Consider the following 20,795-nt stretch of genomic DNA (forward strand, 5'->3'; position numbering starts at 1 on the left):
AGCGTATGGAAAGCTGCAAGCTTACATTTAATGCAAGGGACGTTTGGTAATAGGGAAGTTGTTCTCATCCCCTTTGCAATGCCTGAATGGTCAGAAACACCCATGTTGACCAAAGACTGATTTGATTAAAGTCATAAGGAGATTGGGCATCTTAGGCATCAAAGATGAATTTGGATTTTTTTTTTTTTTTTACTGATGTAGTTTTATTCTACCCCATAATCTGTGGTATTTGTTTGAAAGAGACATTTTGAATAACAACCCACATCAGGAACCATTCTGAGAACCGCCACAGAGATTTCATTTCACAGATATGTGCTGTGGTTGTTCTGGTCATCCGTTTCGACAGCCAGTCGTTCCTAGCAGGAGACAATTCTGTGCTGTCTCTGTCTGGTACATGGGTTAAATTCAGTGTCGTCTTACATGAGTTAGGCTGAACTTTTTTTCCTCTTTCAGCACGCCATTTTTAAAGAAAATACAAGCACTGCCTGAATTTAATTAAAACAGTTTCGCGTAAACATTTGCCTTCCTGTAGGCCTTTCCCCTCAGCTGGTCTGGAGTGGGACCCCCCACCCCCCCTCAGAAATCATGAAATATCAGAGTTCACTGTCCCGTCCCCTATTCCACAAAGGTGGAGGGAGGTCAGTAGGGGGTCCTGGGGCCCCGGGGCAGTGTCCCTCTGGACTGCAGGTCATCTTGCCTAAGCTCCTCCATTTAAAACCTCATACGATACTCATGGCACGACCTCTGTGTCGAGTGAGGAGTTGCAGCCTTGTGGCTTTCTGGGGGGAGACTGATGAGACATAAGAGCAAGGCAAGCGTAGACTGAATGTTATAATGTTTTTATTGATAGAACTAGATAAGAAATCCCTTAATGTAACCAGCAGAGGGCAGTGCCATTTCATCAGAAGTTTGCACTTATATTGTTTGTTTTTTACATAAACACCACCTGGCCCTTGGAGTTTTTAACATGTCTAGTTTGCTCAGTAGTCTTAGCGTTGATGAGCACATATTAGACGTTCGGATCAGGCCTGGTGGTAACTTGCAATGCCCATTACTAAGTCAGAGGTAAATAGATGTCGAACTTTTTAAGATATCAAATGACAGTTTCCTCAAAAGCAAGGTCCTTTTGTGTTGAGCCCAAGCATTTAAAGATGGGCTCAGTCCTTTATTTACGTAATTTGAATAATATTAGTTTGACAGAGATGGATGAAAGTCTCACTTTCTTGGAAATGGTAGGAAGAGTTTTAATCAGCTCAGCATGTTTAAACCAACTCTTTAATGTGGGGAAAAGTGGTTAAGGATGTGGCCTCCTCATTCTGTGGCGGGGATTGTGGGATTTGATTGAATTATCCCTGTTTTGATGTGTATGGGAAAGCTTCAGTACAGATGATTGGAAAAAAGTGGATCTCTCGAGAGGCAGGCATCTTCCCAGAGTGTCAAGGTTTGAGACGGAGTCTGGCATGCCATAGCTTTTCAGTTCTGTGTTCAGTTGTGTGTGCCATCACTGTATGGTGAACCGTGTTTGGGGTGTCTGTTGATCTATGCTGTCTTAGAGCTTTTTTTTTTTTTTATTCACATTTTCCACATCAGCACCAAGACTGAGGAAAACAGTGAAACAGAGAAAAACAGTGAAACTTTTGTAGTCTTTTTTTTCTACCGAGTAAAAACGTCTGAGTTAAGTTGTGGAAACTTGTTGATAGCCTGACGCCTCTTCTGCAGAACAGGACAAATGGAGCATTTCCCATTCACTACTGGCGTTCTGATAAGTCTCCAAGTCTCCTGTGTTTATGTTCTGCATACCTTCGGCTGCCGGTGTTTATTTGAAAACCAGAGCACACGCACAAAAAAACCGTCTGTGAGAGATTCACTCGCTCACCTACCCCTGCACCCGCTCCTGGCCTCCCACTCTCCCTCTTTTTCTCCCCCCCCCCTCCCCTCGTTTTTTTTTCTCCGAAAAGGTCTCTTTGCACAAACCCCTTTTTGCCCCTCCCCCCTGCCATACTCCCCCCCCCCCCACACACAACCCCCTTCCCATCCACACTTGGGAGTCCAACCCTAGGATGCCAGATGTATACAGAGTGAGGCACAGCAATGTAAACAGTGGGCCTTGCCATCAGAGCTGGGTGGTCTGGCCCTTCCCCTCCCTCCCTCCCTCCCTCCCTCCTTCCCTCACTCCCCCCTCTTCTCCCCCTCTGCTGAAGTGGTGAGGGAGGAAGGGAGGAAGGGAGGAAGGGAGGACGGGCGGGCGGGAGGCAAATGAGAGCGCGAGAGGGGGAGGGAGGCCGACCAGAGGAGCATAGTGGCTGTGGTGTTATTTGTGTTTTGGTTAGAGCGCCAGTTTCTTTTGGATTGGGGCGCTGGCAGTGAATTAAGACTGGTGGAGAACAGAGAAATTAAGATGCAGGATGAAGAATGTTGCAGCCAACAGCAACTTCTATTATGTGGTCCACTTTGGTGGAAAAAAATGGTCAAGTAATAAAAGTTTTTTCAGACCGTCAAGTGGTACAAAACGTTTTTCTCCTTTATGACTTCAGCTCCCTCTGCATGTGGGGTCTGTTTTTGTGAGACACACATAAGCTGCAGAGTAGATATAAACATTTATACTTTTACCATGTAACAATATTTGTGTGTACATTGTTCTCTTCCTATTGGAGAGAATATAGTCTGCTGCAAAGTTGATCCTATGGTAAAGTTTTGATTTCATTTAGTACATGATCCCATATGGAGAAGCAGGAGTTTAGAGGCAGAAGTTACTTTTGAGAGCACCAACCTCTTTAAACTGCATTTAAATCGTCTCACAGCAAGAGGTCTGTGGGGCCTTCTTTGATGACACGTGTTATAACAATCATCACATTTCACATCCCCAGATATCTGCTGTGATCAAATCAATTGTCACTAATTAAGCCCAGACAATGGTTGATGGAAATGTCCCCTCATTGTCACACGCCACATTAGGTGAATAGGAGTCAGTGAGTAAGGCTGTTATAGGAAAATATTTAATATAACATAGTTTGTTTGTATTAGAAAAATATTTAATAGAATGAACAGCCAATTTGAAGGTCGGTTTCTTTCCAAAGTTGATTGCTAATATGGTGTTACTGATTTGTGAATGTTTTTTTTTTATTATTATTATTATTATTATAAACAAACATAAAACATATGCGTTAAGTATTTAAATATTTTTTTCTCCAACACAAAAGGCAACACTGAATAAATAATGAACAAAACTGTGTCAGTTCCAATGTAGTTCTGCAAATACCTGAGAACTGTGCATCAATAAAATGGTAATGGTTCCAGCGGGGCATTGTTTGTCTGCTTGGGTGAAACCTTGATCTTCTGCAAGCGGAAAAAAAACAAAGACACAGGATGTTAGGAAAATGTGTTGTTGTTTTGGTATGGCACAATGAGAGACCTACCTTGAAGTAACAACAACATGCTGACATAATCACACTTTAATTGTGTCTCTCCAAACAATTCATTTATCACAAGCAAGTTTTCAGTGTATAAACAGTCAAATAGTGGGTGCAGTGACTGTGTTTGTGTTTGGTAATAATGACTGTTATGCACACCTATATACCATTAGAAATGGGCTAAGACGCTAGTAACATGAGGCAGCTGGCAACAAGTGGCATGGGTGTCAACATTGACATGAAAAATGTTGGTGGTCTGATCTAAGCTCAGTACTTTTTATCATGCATGTGTACTCAGTTAGGTGTAGAAAAGTAGAAAACCATTTTGCATGCGAGATTTAGGTAGGAATAAGCATAAACGTGAAAAAGTGCAAACGTCTGCAGCAACTGATATCTTACTTTGCTGGACATGGGTGCACACATACTTTTTCTCTCTTTTTATCTTTCTCTCAGACTCACACCCACACACACACACACACACACACTATCCATCTCTCTCTCTTTCTCTTTTTGCCTCTCTCTCACAAACACGCGCACACCACCCCCCCCCCCCCCCCCCCCACACACACACACAGTTCATTTGAATAGTTATTTTTAAGGGGGAAAGGAGCCTTGAATGAAACCAGCAATGTGGAAAAATCTGGCCATTCACTTGGCTCTGAATGTACATCTCTGGATTGCGGTAAAGCTGCATTTGTAGGCAGTGGACTGCTAAATACACCCATTTTTCCGTGCGCTGCTCCGGACAGGTGATTAGCATAATTAGAGGAGAGTGGCCCATACATATGGTAATGGGAGGGGAGTAAATGGCAGCTGTGGTGTAAAATTTGTGTCAGGGGTCAGTAGGGCTGCGTGGGGCCATTGTGCTACAGCTGCGGGTCAGGGCCTCTCTCTCTCTCTCTCTCTCTCTCTCTCTCTCTCTCTCTCTCTCTCCCTCTCACTATTTCTTTCTCATTCTCTCTCTCTCTCTCACTTTCTCTTCACTACATCTCTCTCTCTCACTTTGTGTAGCCCCCTGTCAGATTCAGATCGCTCCTTATCTTCTCCTGGGGTCCTGAGAGCTGGAGGCATTTCAGATGTGTGCCTTTCTGGAGCAGACAGGGTCACCGTGTGTGTGTCCTTGTGTGTGTGTGTGTGTGTGTGTGTCTGTGTCTCTGTGTGTGTGTGTGTCTGTGTCTCTGTGTGTGCGCACAGCTCCATAGTGCAGCTTGGATTCTTAGGCTGCCAGAGCCCCTGTGACACTGGTTTTTGCTAATTATGGATGATGTCATGAGTATGTGATTTGATTGGAAATGAGACCGTGGACTAGATCTAGTCTGAATGTTTGGCCCCGGTCAGTGAGAGAGAGCCTAATGACGAGACGAACACGAGAGGAGAGGAGAAGATTGACTGCAGAAGTGTTAAGCCTTAAGTACCCCCTCTTGCTTGAGAAGTAAACTCCGGCCGGTGGCAGTGCCATTTCAAAGCGGGTGGCAGGGGAGGAGTGTGTGAATGTGAGGCACACAAGGGGAAGTCAAGGGGGACGGCAGTTACTGGGTAAGCAGGCAGGTTTGGGTCATGTGTTGGCGGTTGGCGTCGTCGTCGGGGGGTCGTGTGGAAGAACAAGGGTCTGTGCCATTCTGACCTCACTCTGGGGACTTCGCTGGCCACCACAGGGGTCTCGCTGAGTTTGTATGTAATCCAGCTAATCCTGACCGCAACACAGTCCCCCTGAAAAAAAAAAAAAAAACCCCAACTGCTCAGTCCTTGGAGCAGTGCTGAGCAGCACTCCCTGTGCTGAACATGGCTCTCTTCCCTCCACCCTCTTTCCTCACCAAACACCCTCCCCTTCCCCAGGCACTCCACCACCACCACCAAACCAAGAACAGCACCAACACAATTACCCCGCCCCCCCCCCCGCCAAACCACAGTCCTCCACCTAGGGATAGCAGGATTGGTCTGGGGAGGCACGGCCCCAGGAGCCATGACCGTGGTTGGGAAGGGGGTGGGTGGTGGTGGTGCGCCCCAGTGTAACGTTGGGGGCCTATGATCTGAGGCCTGTGCCTTTGTATTTGAGCCTTCTGCAGCTTTGAGAGGAAAGCCTATCAAAAGGCATTGGGCCCCTCTGAATGGTGAGAATGGGGATTGGGGCTTTAAAAAGGGGGCCCAATGTCAGCTCACTGAGAATCCTCTCTCCTGTGTGTGTGTGTGTGTGTGTGTGTGTGTGCGTGTGTGTGTGTGTGTGTGTGTGTGTAAAGAAAAGAAGGTGGGGGGACCAGGGGTTAATGTTATGCAACAAATGCAAGACCCCTCGTGGAGGCTGCTGCGGAGGCTTACATATACACCCCATCTCTGCACCACCCGCTCTCTGCACCAACCCGCTTCTCTGCACCACCCCATCTCGGCCAGCTTTTTGGAAAAATACTATATGTTCAACCCCCCCCCCCCACACCTCCTCCAAACCCCACCTTTGCTCCTTAGAATGAGGTGTATATACAGTTTGAGGGAGTATGCAAGGAATCCAAACAAATGAATGTGTTTTAGCACTTCATAAACTTCATATCAGATATGTTGTTTGTAAACATCCAGTGTCCCCAAAAATTGTGATTTTTTTTTTACTTCGATGGATGATCAATATTTTTGTATAACATCATAACATAGTTGATATCTTCTCCTGGAGTTCTACAATTTGTAGGTGTTTGGTTTGTTTATGTTCCGAATTATTCAAACGAATAGTTATCTCTTTAGAAATCCACATCCATATGTGAGTGTCATACATACATACACGTCATACATAGGGCACTATAGTTTATGCTCTGGATCTGATACCAGACTGCTGCCTTATGTTTAGGAAGTAGTGTTTGCCTTTACTGAACCAGTGCTTGTTATTGCATTCTTTAAATTTGTTTATTTGTTGTGTTAGCCACAAAGTGCATGATGAGCACTATAACACCACTGTTTTGGAAAATGGCTCTGAGGCATATTCTGATACCTGTTTTTTATTACTTTGTTTGTAGAAAAGGAAGCCGTATTTACATTATTGTACTTCTGGAAGAGATTGAGAAATATACTACTTTCGGCAACCAAGATAAACAGCGGAAGCAGATTTTACAGGCAAACAGATGGGTTAGATAGTCCCCATGGTGGCAATAATGTATTTGAGTGTTCAGTTTTATTCGAGGCAGTGTGGGTGCTTTACTAAATTCTAGTGCTGTCATTCAAAAAAATAAAAAAATAATAATGAATTGCAATAATTTGCTGTGATTAATCGTGAATGGACTTTTAACTTGAAAAGGGGATGAAGATGTAGAGGAGAGGAGAGAGGCAGACATTGGGGGGGGGGGGGGGTGCTTGAGGGAGGGAGGGAGGGAGCTAGCGACTAGGTCAGCCGGTTGGTAGTTGTAACGTGGTGTGCAGCCCGTTGGGTTAATTGTAAGTTCAACTCCTCAATAAACTCGCAAGCTTTTTTTCTTTCTTGCTTGACAGCCTTACTATTTTGTTTTTAAATTAGATGGTGTAGTCAAGACAGACCCTGGTTTCAAAGTTGTACATCTGGCATATCTATCGTCAGTACCACTTTCTCAATTTGATGTCTCCAATGAGAGTGGTCCAGTCAGTGGTAGCAGTTAGCCACTGCTAGCAAGTTGCCAAGCGCCAGTCTAGACTTCTGTTGACCTCGCAAACCGCAAGTGCAGCGCAAAAACAATGCACAAACAATTCCCATCGCATTTTCACAGTCTACACTCTCATCAATAAGGAGTTATTTGTGTGCCTGTTTGAAGTCCAGCTTTGTGTAGGCTGCCCCTCTGGACAGTACTGCGAAGATGTCAGCGGCGGTGTGGAGGCGGAAGGCATCCGACCTTCCAGCTGTGTTTACAGAGCAACCATAGTCCCCACGGAGCCCTAGACGGGATTCGCCTGGGATTGTCTGCAAAGCTTAGCTGACACATGTGGTGGTGTTTGAGTGGTGGAAATTTCGAATGGCGGCACAATAAAAAGACAGATGTGATTTAGTCTTAGTATACATTAACCAACTGTACATAGAAATGTAACGTCCGATTATTGCCTCGCTTCAACGAGTCTAGTAGCAGGACTTATAAAGGTCACTTATCTTGGCCATCACAGGGACCAAAGGGTAATCAATTAGGATGGTTGTTGTGGACACATTTGATTGCATAAACAGAATGTAAATTGTGTGTCAGACATGGACATTGCTTTTCCAGGCCTGTGATGGCGAACGTGTGAAATGTAGTAGTAACAGTCTCGCAGTACGCTACAAGATAGCCAGCAATAGGCTTTAGATAGCCAAAATATAAATATAACTGTTTGTCTTTCAAAGTCCTTGGGTGGAGACTGCTCCTTTTCAAACTTCTATCCCATTACACTGTCAATTAGCTGTATTTGAGCTGGAGTCAGTCTGCTCAGGGTACTCATCAATAACATTCACCACAGGGGACGTCTGTGAGTGTGACTTTACAGTGTAGACTCAGGCAGCCTGTCCTCTCCCCCTTTTCAGTAACAGCAAACAGCTGCACTGAATCGACATTCCTGTGAAACATGGGGTCCCCCAAGGACGAAAGTGGGGTTCGTGGCCCACCACCTGAATCCGCTTTACTTCCCCACACCAAGTCTCACCTGCTGTTCGGTCTGCTATGCATCTGATACACCAGCCAATAGGGGGGGGGGGGGTCTGTACACATCAAGCAGGCTCGTCAGCAGCCAAGCCGTTCTCTATAGTAAGCCTGAAGGTCAGGTTAGGTTCAGGTAAAGTGCAGCGTAGTCGGCTAACGTCAGTTCGGTCAGCCCCTCGTGAGGCATTTCGTTTCAAATGATGCCCGAACCAGCAGCGAAACCCTTAGGGTTCCTTTCACAGAGCAGTATATATCTTGCCATGCGTCTAGTCTCGTTTCTGCCTGCAGTGGGAACAGAGGTGAAGGCATTGTTGGAGATGGGTCATTATGTTAATGTAGTCTGACTAGCCTAGTCTTTGCACACTCTCTTGCCAGGCAGTCATGCTGCCAGGAGAGGCTGTGGTGCACAGTATGTGGCCACAGACATCCAGCAGGACTCCTTCACTCTTATCGTGGTTCTCAGTATCACACGCAACAGCATACAATTATGCCTTTTTTCAATCGACCTCTCGGAAACTCCCTTTATCCGTACGCACGCTGTACGTTAGCTAAACGGATATATTTGAATGCCAACTTTCATCTCATGTCACGCTGTGCTGATCTTCATGTGGCGAACTGTGCTTATGTAGACATGTAGGCTTTATGCTAGTTTGCCTATTGCTGCTAACAGGCACCAGAGAATGAACAATAACTGTGGAAAAGACTGACAAATGAAGGTAGGATACAATTGAAACAGTATTCCTGACTTTCATGGCATCTGAAAACAGATGCTTTTTGTAGCTATTTGTTAATGGCAATGAGCAATACATCATAACACGGTTTTAGACGATAGATAGATAGACACGATTGTGGAGAGCAAGTGCTCTCGCGAGGCTTAATCCTGAGACCTCAATGTACCTTAACGACACCTGCAATGTTTCATCTCTCCACAAATGGCGACCCAAGGCGTTGAAGACTCACAAAGTAAGACCAAGCTGCAGAACATGTCCAAATGAATGTGCTTTTTAATGTCCGTTTTATGCAGCGCAATGTGAAGTACAAGTTAAATAAAGAGATATTTGCAGTGAAAGAAGTACAACAAATCGAGCATGAAATGTACAATTACGTGTGTAAAGGTCATGTTGCATTTACAGATCATTCATCATCACGGCACTTTCGTTCCTCATTGTACTCTACATGTTGTAGTAATTTCAATACCCCACAAACATAAATCTCAGATGTCTCTGCAAGCCATTTGCAGTTACAGACCCGTCTGCTGTTCCTAATAAGCAGAGACTAGGACCAACTGCCTTACCCATGGCATCCAGTGTATTGGCAATGCACCGGGTCAGTAAAGTGTAGAGAGAGCATTTTTTAAGACTTTTCATTTTTCCAAGCTAGAGCCTTTCATGTTACCACGAGCGTCAGAGTTCTAATTGGATAGCTTTTCATAAATACCCCGAGGCAAGAAACAAAAAAAGAGAGCCATATTAGTCCCAGCTGAAGTCTTTCCATCAAAATACTACAGATACCTAATTTGCATTTCATTTCATTTTTACAACAGATGACAGCTTTGATGTCAATAAGTAAGGTCAGGTTCAGAATACAATGTCCAAGCTAGATGGGGGGGGGGGCTTGTTCTTGTTCTCTGTTCTCAAGCAAGTTGTGTTCCCCTCATGTCTAGTAATTCTTTGGAAGAGTACAACTGTGACATTCATCCGCTTACATAATAAAGTGTCAAGACCGCCCGAGTAAGATATATTAAATGATTAGGCTTGTGTGTCCTTGGGTGATGTTGTGATCTACCCTCTGCATCATAGCTTTCTTCAGTTTCAGTTTACAAGCGTACTCCAGTTTCAGTTTGGCTAGAATGATGGGAGAGAGTTTTGAACAGTGTAGTCAGAACTATGGGATTGGCAATCTGTTCACTTATAGTCCTGTTTCTGTATATATGTAGTCTTGTTGTTGGTGGTGGAACACCTGATCATCCCGTGATTAGCCAAGTTAGACGTGTTTGATGCTAAGCATATACTAGAAGATACCCTCTCATTAGACAAAGAGTTTTGAGTCACAGACTATGATTTTTGTAAAGCCTGGGGATCTTGCAGGGTCACTCTTTGCAAGACTGCAGCTAGATTCATTTTTCGATTATTTATTTATTTATTTATTATTATCATGCTCCTGGTGAAAATGTACAAGAGAAACAATGGAGCAGAAACAGAAGCAGCTTTTGAGAAGACGCGTTAAAGAGACACTCTTGCTCACTCCACAACTCCACCAGTTTCTCCTCCTCTTGCACAGTCCAACAGTCTCCCGAGAGTCTGCTCCCTGTTTATCTACCCGCCAGAAATGTTCCTGTGCCCGCTTTGCTGCTTCCTGTTTGGTGCTGGAGAGAGCTCACCGATTGGTTGTTGGCAATGTCCACACCAATATCTGCATGAGCCAAAACAAAAAAACGTATGATTAATATTGACACGGTTGATTTGATCTGAACATCAAGACGAGAGAAAGGCTGACTTAAGACAGCTCGGATGATCACCTTACACCAAACGATCGACATGACAGGAGTGCGACACAATGCTCCTGCAAAATGATTGTATTCATATGTTGGAAATTTGTCTGCAACAGTGAAATCACTTGAAAAGTCGTTTGGTGTAAGGCCGGCATTAGAGACAAACACCGTTCGTAAAATTGGCACCAAGTGTTTGGGACAACTGGACAACTTTTACAATTTAGTGGTCTTTGATTTCACTATTGACTTCACACTATTTCTATCCATTTGATTGTGGGGATGGTGGAGTTGAATAGACTTCTTTGGAAGGGACCTGGTGTATCAAGTATTACAGCATAGCCTATTATTCCAAGTGGAACTCGATATGTAATTGGTGAAGTTTTGGTTTTGCCTTGTAAATTAAATTTTTTTAATTGTTCAAGCTGTTATTTAGTTAGTCAAATCGCCATGTTCAGTGGCACTGTGTCGTGGCTCTGAAAGTTCCTTGACTGTGTGTTGGTCAGGAATGTTGCTTGTGTGGTCGCTCACCTCTGTCGACCTTCTCTGCAGATGGGGGCAGGGTGAACGAGGAGCTGAAGTACACGCGGCAGAAGATTGGGGAGGAGGCCATGTTCAACCCTCAGCTCATGATCCAGACGCCGCGGGAGGGAGGCGCCAACGTCCTGACGGTGGAGGCGCTGAGGCAGCACCTGGACTCTGCTCTCAAGGCTAGCAGGGTGCAGGTTTACATGTACAACAGGTAGGAGCCACGCCACACGCTACACGCCACACGCCACACGCCACACGCCACACGCCACACGCCACACGCCACACGCCACACGCCTCCGCTTGGGCTTCTAAAAGAGTTCAGCCTGGTATCTTCAGCATACCTATTCAACTTAATATCAACAAATTACAACACTTGTAGTGCTTTGAGAAATGATATGCCTTATTCGAGCACACAATACAAAACAGCTGGAAGGTCAGTGGGCCCAGTTCAGGAGATTGCTAATTTTGTGCTAATTAGTGCAAGATGTGTTCACATCATGTATAACTAGGTCACATGGAATATACATAAGAATGTATGGTGATTAAATCAAACCTTCTCAGCCATTTCTTGAACACATTTTTGACCCATGCTAATCATAGTGTCACACGGGAGAATGAAGACCAGCAATGAGCACAGTATTGAGTCATATAATGCAATGAGCACAGTATTGAGTCATATAATGCAATGAGCACAGTATTGAGTCATATAATGCAATGAGCACAGTATTGAGTCATATAATGCATGGCTTTCACCTCAGAGGAGACAGGTGTGTTGTTCAAGCTAGACCTAGAGTAAGAAGCATAAAATTATTAAATTGTTATCATTATGAAATCATTTAATGTAATTGGAGGGATTACCAGAAGCCAGTTCTAGTGCCTAAAGGCATTCTTTTCACGACAATGAAAACAAGGTTTTGAGAGTTGAATGATGTGGCCAGGAGTCTGAATGTTTGTACAGGTGAAATGGTGATTACGGAAATAAATTCAAACTCACTCATTATCCCTTATTCTTTGTTTTAGGCAATGGAATTTAGAGGATTTGTGCTACAAGTCAGGAGAAATGGTAACCGAAACCAATTTTCTTAATCAGGTGAGTAATTGACATCTACTGAGTGATTCCGAAACATCTGTCTAGCTTGGGTACCCCACCACCCCCCCCCCCCCCCCCGACATTATTATTTATTATTTAACTCTTTCTGGCTAGATCCTCTTCAGCCCTTAACCTTAACCATTTAGAAGTTATGCAGAAGTTAAAACTGCTACTAAAACTTGCGGCAAAGCAAGCTGCTTTATCTGAATCTGGGCAATGTTTTTTTTGTTTTTGTGTGACGCACGTCTGTGACATTATTTCCACTAACTGACCCCAGCGGCTTGAAAAGTAACGCACGTCCATGCCTTTTTTTTATTTCAGTTTATCGACAAACTTCACCCCTGCCTCATCATCACACCACTGGATTGCTTCTGGGAAGGAGCGAAGCTGCAGTCGGGCATGGTGTATCTCCTGTAGGTCACGTCTGATTATCTTTTCCCCTCTCTGCTTTTGCCTTAAGCCCTTTGTTTTCACACAGCACAAAAGAGCCAGTGATAAGTCACATCAGGATGGATTGTAAAGAAGAAGTAAAGAAAGAAAGAAAAAATCCCTCCTGTGTAAGAGAGCGAGCTCTGTAATCAAGGCCCCTTTTACGAGGGCTGAGCCCCAGGCATGCATGAAAATGGCTGACTTATAAATTCATTGGAGGGCCACCCAAGAAATCCCCCCCCCCCCCGCTCTCTGTTTTTAAGCAAGTCATTGCCAATCGGGGCAGCTTGTAGTTTCACTTTCACCCCCTGTCTAGATGGGAGGCACAAAGGGTGCATTATAAATCTGTCAACTGCTCAAAGTCGTGGACAAATATTGCAAGTTAAAAGAAGTGAGTCGTGCTTCTAGTTTGGTTGATTGCTCGTCTGTGCTCTGCTGTTTTGAAAAGACGTTGTTTTGGAGCTTACTTTGTTTTTTGAGCCAGCCGGTCACCCTTTTTAACTCCTCACTCGATACGACATTGCTGTGCGTTTTTTACTGGGTCTCCTCACTATTAATGCCAATCAGCTTTGAGTTGCAAAGCAGAGGCTCCCTTTCTTTATCTGTCTCTCTCTGTCTCACCCTCTCTCTCTCTCTCTCTCTCTCTCTCTCTCTCTTTCTCTTCCCTCCCTCCCTGATGGCAAATAGGGACTTTAACAGTGTTCTAGTTGGAAGCACTGGAATAATGTCTCAAGCCTGGTTAAACACATACAAAGTGCTGTGGAGCACAGGAAAGGGGCCAGAGGAGTCTGCATGGTGTGACAAACACAGGAGGAGAGAGAGAGAGAGAGAGAGAGATGGAGAGAGAGAGAGGGAGAGAGAGAGAGAGAGAGAGAGAGAGGGAGAGAGGGTGGAGAGAGGGAGAGAGAGAGGGGGGGGGAGAGAGAGAGAGGGAGAGAGAGAGAGGGGGGGGAGAGAGAGGGAGAGAGAGAGAGAGAGAGGGAGAGAGAGAGAGAGAGGGAGAGAGAGAGAGGCAAACAGAGGGTGGAACAGACAGATGAGGCAAGATTTAGAGTTGGTATGGGAGAAGAGGGAGGAAAGTTTGGAGGAAAGGGACTGTAAATATTCAGTAGTAAAAAAAAATGTCTTTGAGATGAGGCTCCATCATGCCATATTAAAAGTGAACTAGAAGTTAAATGCTCAAAGGCTATTCATACGAGAAAACCTCAACAATGTGATTCAACAGTTCAGTCATGGATCATGAAATGACTGTAGAGGATGGATTTTATGTATATTTATGGTGTCACAAATGATTCTGTGTAGCAGCAAAAAGACCGTCGGCTTATTAAATACTGAAAAGGCCTCTGAAAGTCTTGAATGTTTAGAAACACCTGTTTCTTTCTATTACATGACAGACGTAACATTAAATCAGTGTGAGATGGATAATGGTGGGTCACGTGAATGGCGTTCACCACCAAAATGTTACCGCCTGAATAAACAGCATGATATGTAAGCACAGTTACGGTATGTTAGAAATGAGTGGACATGTGGAGGGCTTCACTTGTTGAAAGGCTTTGAAAATGTTCATAGAAAAACAATGTAAGGTTCGTTCAAACATTTAATTTTACTTTGTATTTTACTTACAATTATGTTTGTAAGAACTATGCACAACAAAGGATCCAAAATCATAAAAAAAGGAGCTCCGCTCGCGATGTAGTATAAATAATCGGACTATTTAGAACTACAAGCAAATTTACCTGTGGTGTTCAGTCGCCCGAGACAAACCAGGGCACCTGAGAATGCAGACATTTGTTTAGGTATTTGCTCGCCTCCATGGTGGACGCCAGCCATTTGGTCAGGGGAATGAAATGATTTAACTTCCTTGTCAAGGTCACTATCATTTGTATCACCGCGCTCACTTCTTCCTCACCTTCTCCTCTCCACCAGCGGGAAGCTGAAACCCATTCAGTGGACCAACTTCGACCCCATGGAGTTCCTGGCAGACCTGAAGTCCATGAACTTTCAAGTGGACACCTGGGAGGAGATGCTGGCCAAGGCCGGCGTGGGCCGCGGCTACATGGACAGACCGTGCCTGAACCCCAAAGACCCCGACTGTCCCCTCTCAGCTCCCAACAAGAACGACACACAGGTGGGTTACACGCACACGCACACGGCCCGGCACACAGAGGCTGTCTAGCGTGTTTGACCTGGTAATGGAAAAAGCAAGTCAAGCTAAACTCCCTTTAATTGTCTGCCAGGCCCTCAACCTCGACATTGGCCACATTCTCGCAGGTGGGTGTCATGGCATCTCCAAGAACTACATGCACTGGCAAGAGGAGCTCATCGTTGGAGGGACCATCAAGAACGGAAGTAGAAAGCTTCAAAGGTACGTCCAATGAAATACACCAGTCAGTAGTAGACAGAAAGGCCAACAAAAGGAAATGGAGGAGGCCAGGCCAGACACAAGGAAAGCAAGGGGATTAAATGTGTGTGTGTATGTCTGTCTAAGAGTGTGTGTGTGTGCGTGTGTGTGCGTGTGTGTTTTTTACTGTGTGTGTGTGTCTGTGTGTGTGTGTGTGCGTGTGTGTGTGTGTGTGTGTGTGTGTGTGTCTGTGTGTGTGTGTGTGTGTGTGTGTGTGTGAGTGTGTGTGTGTGTGTGTGTGTGTGTGTGTGTGTGTGTGAGTGTGTGTGTTCCGACGGGATCACAGTTGTGTGGCTCCAAACACGTTGAGTGCGCTCAAGTGCTATAAATCTTGCGGCCATTAGCAGATTCCACTGAAATCGTATAGGTCCCAGCTGTTCCGTGTCAACCCCAAAGCATGCCAAATGAGGGCAAGCAGGAGACAATGACACAGAGGAACCCCAGTGTTTGAGAAACAACACAAACACTCACAGACTGTACGCAAACTGCATTTTGAAACCCCTTAATATCCTTACATTTATGAAAAGCTAAACAACTACTTTTATTCGAAGCCACAACTCACGCCCGTGAATATGGCGTGCCTCGGTTGAATGTAGCAACAACCTGAGCAACAAAGACCGACTTTGTTCTGCTAACCTGCATCTTACCAAGAATTGAGCGGTCATTTGTGTTGGTATTGGCAGGACAGAACCACACGGCTTTTCGTTTTAGTATGCGGAGTCAGTATGGCAGCCCGTGGGTATGCGGGTCGGTGCTCTGGGCCACTCAGGCAAACAGAGGGGCTGTTTTCTCAGCTGCCGAGTGTTGTCCGTTTTTACAGGTCTGCCTTCTCTCTGAAGAATAGTTGTTGGTGATGAACTGCGTTTTCCACCCAAATGTGGCTCTTAAATCATGTTTTATCATCTATGAATGATTGGAAGACTAGGAAAGTGTGTGTGGATGTAGTGCGTGTGTATGAAGACAAAACATAGCAGGGTCTGTGTTTAGAATATCATTCACGCTAATATAATATAATACAAACCATTCAGTTTGGTGTCAAGTAGTTACTTGCTTTTTTTGCCTTGGCCAGGGGAGTAAAAAACAAACCTTATGGACCTCAAGGATGTCGGATGAAATGGAGCAAACATTTCATGGATTGTGTGACGTTAAAATCGAAACATTACAGAACCTTACCAATGACCAATAAATGACTTTTTCTGCGCCCATCCGGTTTGTTTCAGTGCCCAAGCCCTGCAGACCATGTTTCAGCTGATGACCCCCAAGCAGATGTACGAACACTTGAAGAACGACCACGACGTCGTGGTCCTGAACTGGAATGAGGACAAGGCAGCAGCCATCTTGGAAGCCTGGCAAAGGAGATACTCTGAGGTGGGGTGTTTTAAAATGGAACAATATTTTATTTTGATTTATTATTTCATTTGTAGTTCCTTTGATCGAAGTCAGATCACGCAAACGCAGCATGCAGCAATAGTGATCACGGGATTGTCCGGGTTGATGATTGGGTGATGTTCTCACCGCAGCTGAAAAAATAACACAACCTCCTAAACAACGAGAAAAGACACTTTGTTTACTGAATGTTTGACACCTGTTAAATATATATGTGTGTGTGTGTGTGTGTGTGTGTGTGTTGGGGGATGTATTTCACTGAAAGGTTTCGGAGGAGTGACACGGGGAGCCAGCTGTTCTGGCTTTGAAAAGGGAGTGAGGCTAAAGATCACTAGCAGGTCGCACGATCTCACGCGTCCCACAGTATATCTGTACAGATGTTTCCGACAGCAGATAAGACGAATGACACGGAGCATGTCCTCATTTGCCATCTGAGCGTGTGATTTGTTATGCCTACGACAGTTCCTAATGAAGTTGTACGGTTCCAGGGTGTCTTTCAGTTAACTTATTCTTCTAGTTTACACCCAGCTTGGGTGTTGCTGAGCCTCACAGGGGCAGTGTATGACCTGAGAGGAACTAAAGCAGGATAGAGGCTTTTTTCTTATTACTGTATTACTGTAATTCAGTAATTCAGGGCAAGCAACAGTTAGCAACATGCTAACATAGCAGCAATGTACACAACATAAACATCTAATAGGTGCTTATGCTTATAATTGATTATTACTATTATTTGTCGAAATGTCATTAATCCCAGGAGAATTATTCTGTCTGTTTTGTTATATCATGTGTAACAGTATGAAAGAGAGTTCAGTGTAAGCATAAATGAGTAAGCTCAGGTGCATTCTGTGATTATATTGGCGTTTTAGTCAACCTGTGTTACCTTAGCCACACCGCACCATAGTTGACCAGGAGGATTGGTGCTTTTCTCCCGTGATAGGTTAAGAGCTGAAAGACGCTGCCTCTAGTTATGAGAGCAGTCATTCAGCTGCTCTCAATTCTGTCTGCCCCTCCTCCATGCTTAGCCACACTTCACACATAGCCTTGCAAGACGACACCCCAATGTCTACACCCCAACACACACAAACACACACACACACACACACACACTCACACACACACACGCCAACTCCCTCCCTCTCTCTCTCTCTCTCTCTCTTTCTCTCTCACACACACCACACACAAACACACCTTTCCTGCAGACAAGGTCAGCTCTGTAATAAAGCGCCCCCACTCCTCTCCTCTCGGAGCGTGCTCCCCATCTCGGCCGTGGTGCGCGGTGGAGCAGTGTGTGGCGGGAGGCCCGCCTCAGATGCTGTGCCGGGAGGGTAAAAAAAACACGAGGCGGCCCGCCGCTGTCTGGAAAGCATTAGGGCGCTCCGCGCAGAATCTTTTTCACAGCTGCCGTCCCATTGGTGACTGGTGTGTGACATCATCCGCTGCTCTCTGTGTTTGGAGGCCCTGACCTTGGCTTGGCACGGGGGGGTACCGCTGAGAGCTGGGGAGACGACACACACACACACACACACACACACACACACACATTCTCTCGCTCTTCTCTCTCACTCCTCTCTCTCTCTCTCTCTCTCTATCTCTCTCCCTCCCTCTGCCTCTCTTTGTGAGTGTTCCTTAACTAAAACTTAAAGTTTGTGGATACTGGGGTCAGCAGAATGGTTTGAACACTGATTTATCTCCCATCTATAATGATACTATAATGATATTACAGAGGTCCATTTTTCCTCAGAAGATTATGAATAGTGTTTCCTCATTGGATCTGTTGAAAACACCATGTCTTAACACCAAGACATCTTTGTTTCACATTCAGTATGACATTTTATAGTGTATGTAAGTGGCCTTGCTTTAAGCTCTCAGGAAACATCAAAAAAGGTCTTCTTTGCCTGCAAATTAAGATTAAGATGAAAATAGTTTGTACACCACATTCATTGAAAATGGTGGATTATTACAGTGAGCTTCGTCTGGTGGCAAGAAATTCTAACAATGCTTACCGTTTCTTTACCACCATTAGAATACATACAAATAAAACATTAATGTATTCAACAGTAATGACACTTTCTTGTGTTTCCTTGTGTCTCCGAACGTCCAGGCTGTGCAACAGAGTGTCCCCGTCAACTCGTCCCAGAAAGTGCTCACGTTCACCACCACCACCCTCGAGGACATCCTCAAGTCCTTCTCAGATGTCAGCGTCATCCGCATAGCCAGCGGCTACCTGCTCATGGTGAGGCATAACTCATTCTCCTCTTACGATCCCGCCAGAAAGATGGGAGGGACTGGAACCGCTGTCCTGTTGTGACGTGTCAATCGACAAGTGTCTATAGGTTTTGTGTATTTTGGCAGTAGCTATGTTTATTTCAGCCAGCTCCAGCAGTCTGATATAACATACATTTGAAGAACTGACCGCTGGAAACTCACCAGTCCCTACAGCCAGCATTATATGTATTGACACAGTTAATGAAATAACATTCGTATTTTCCTTTTACTAATATTTCATATTTCTTTGAATAAATGCCCACTTGTGTAAGTTATGCTACCCACTCTAGCCATGTTAACCATGCTGCCCCCTCTCCCCAGCTGGCCTATGCCTGTCTGACCATGCTGCGCTGGGACTGCGCCAAGTCCCAGGGTGCTGTGGGGCTGGCGGGCGTCCTCCTCGTCACCCTGTCAGTGGCAGCAGGACTGGGCCTGTGCTCTCTGATCGGGATCTCCTTCAACGCCGCTACCACTCAGGTACGCAAGCAGGCCTCGAAACACCACCGACGCGTGGATGTTATTGGCGATAAATGGCCGCCGTACAGGATGTGATGTTTTCGATAACGAATGTAGGATGATCTTAAGATGATCTTAAAAGCTGAATGAATATCCGTTTAGTCACCTACCATCTTAGTTGATATGTGTTCTCTGTGTTTTTTGTAATAATAAATCAAATAATCTGTCAAGTCAAATACCCTCTGCCCAAGTACCCCTGCAACTTGCTCGCCTCAAAAAAGTAACTATACTATCTGTCATTCTAGGTGTTGCCATTTCTGGCTCTGGGCGTGGGTGTGGATGATGTGTTCCTCCTGGCCCATGCCTTCAGTGAGACGGGGCAGAATAAGAGGATCCCTTTCGAGGTGAGGGCACTGCTATCTCAGACTCTGACGGGACCCTCTGACAAGGATCCCTCATACAGGCCCTCATATCAAAGTGTTGCGTCGTCGCCGAGATGCTCGTAATTAGGGTCGACACCGTCTCCCTAAAAGGGGGACAACAATTTGAAAACGTTCGGGAAGAATCTGAACGTTTCCCCCTTCAAATATAGTCCTGCAGACCTGCTGTTATCGCTCACATCAAGGAATGTGCAGGTACCTGTCCCTGCCTGGGATGCAACTTCAAAACTGGCCACGCTTGAGCGATCAAAGTGACCCTTTCTTCGTGGCCAGGAAGGTTTTTTTTTCCATTTTCAGGGGTGCTAGTAAAGACGGAGATTATTTGTGAAACAGAGCTCCGTCCGCTTTTTAAAACGAAAAGGTATGAGTGTGAATGTAGCCTGAGTGGCAGCCGTCTGGACCTGTGCCTCTGTGTACATTCTTTTCAGTTTTTCAAAATGCAAAGCAGAGAGGCAGGTGTTGTCTTGTTTCATGTTATTGTTTCATGTTAAGTCGCTGGCAGTGTTGGTATGATGAGAGATGCTTTTGTAGGATTCCAGTAACCCAGCCCCCCAAACCCCCCCCCCCCCCCTCCCTCCCCCTTAGTTGCCCCCTCCCCCTTAGTTGTCCCCCCCCCCCTCCCTCCCCCGTAGTTGTCCCCCCCCTCTTCCTATTGCTCTCCTCCACTGATTCCCCATCTTCCCGTGCCTTGCATGGTTGAGATGAAAAGTAAATAGTTCCCTCCTGAAGGGGAAAACATGATCCCTCTTGTCTTCGGGGCACAGGATGAAGAGCGCTGTGTGTGGGCTTGCACGTCCTCAACACTTCAACAACAAAAGAGACCGCAGATGTGCGTGCATGTGTGAGTCGGTGAATGTGGACGCATATCTTTTGGTGTGTTTTCATATCCACGTCTCTGTGGGGGAGCAAAGAATCTGCAGAGTGTGTCTGCCGTAGCTGGTCTCTGTGTGTGTGTGTGTGTGTGTGTGTGTGTGTGTGTTTGTGTGTGTGTGTGTGTGTGTGTGTGTGTGTGTGTGTGTGTGTGTGTGTGTGTGTGTGTGTGTGTGTGTGTGTGTGTTGGTCTGCTATTGTATTTGTGCTAAAGGGTGGAGTTGGTAGGGTTTGTGGTGTCTTTCAAAAAAATCTCGGCATGACTGAAGATAAATAACAAAACTGCACCTATCCTTACAAGTCCATGGGCACACAATGGGGTTCTGGCTTAGAGGAGTTTTGTTGGGCGGTTTGGGGTGGGAGGCAATTAAGCATTTTCTCCATCTTAAAAGCCACATAAGTGTGGATTAGAGGAGAAA

General features: G+C 45.3%; 1 protein-coding gene across 1 annotated transcript in view; it reads left to right on the top strand.

Annotated features, from left to right (window-relative positions):
* ptch1 (patched 1) overlaps nt 1-20,795 on the top strand; it is a 48,380-nt gene that overhangs the window by 3,261 nt on the left and 24,324 nt on the right. The window contains 9 exon segments of the mRNA XM_031585505.1: nt 11,061-11,250; nt 12,060-12,129; nt 12,451-12,542; nt 14,485-14,686; nt 14,796-14,923; nt 16,180-16,327; nt 18,447-18,578; nt 18,932-19,087; nt 19,372-19,470. Of these exon segments, the coding sequence (XP_031441365.1) occupies nt 11,061-11,250; nt 12,060-12,129; nt 12,451-12,542; nt 14,485-14,686; nt 14,796-14,923; nt 16,180-16,327; nt 18,447-18,578; nt 18,932-19,087; nt 19,372-19,470 (1,217 nt within the window).

Source organism: Clupea harengus, chromosome 18 (assembly GCF_900700415.2).
Source record: "Clupea harengus chromosome 18, Ch_v2.0.2, whole genome shotgun sequence".
Lineage (NCBI taxonomy): Eukaryota > Metazoa > Chordata > Actinopteri > Clupeiformes > Clupeidae > Clupea > Clupea harengus.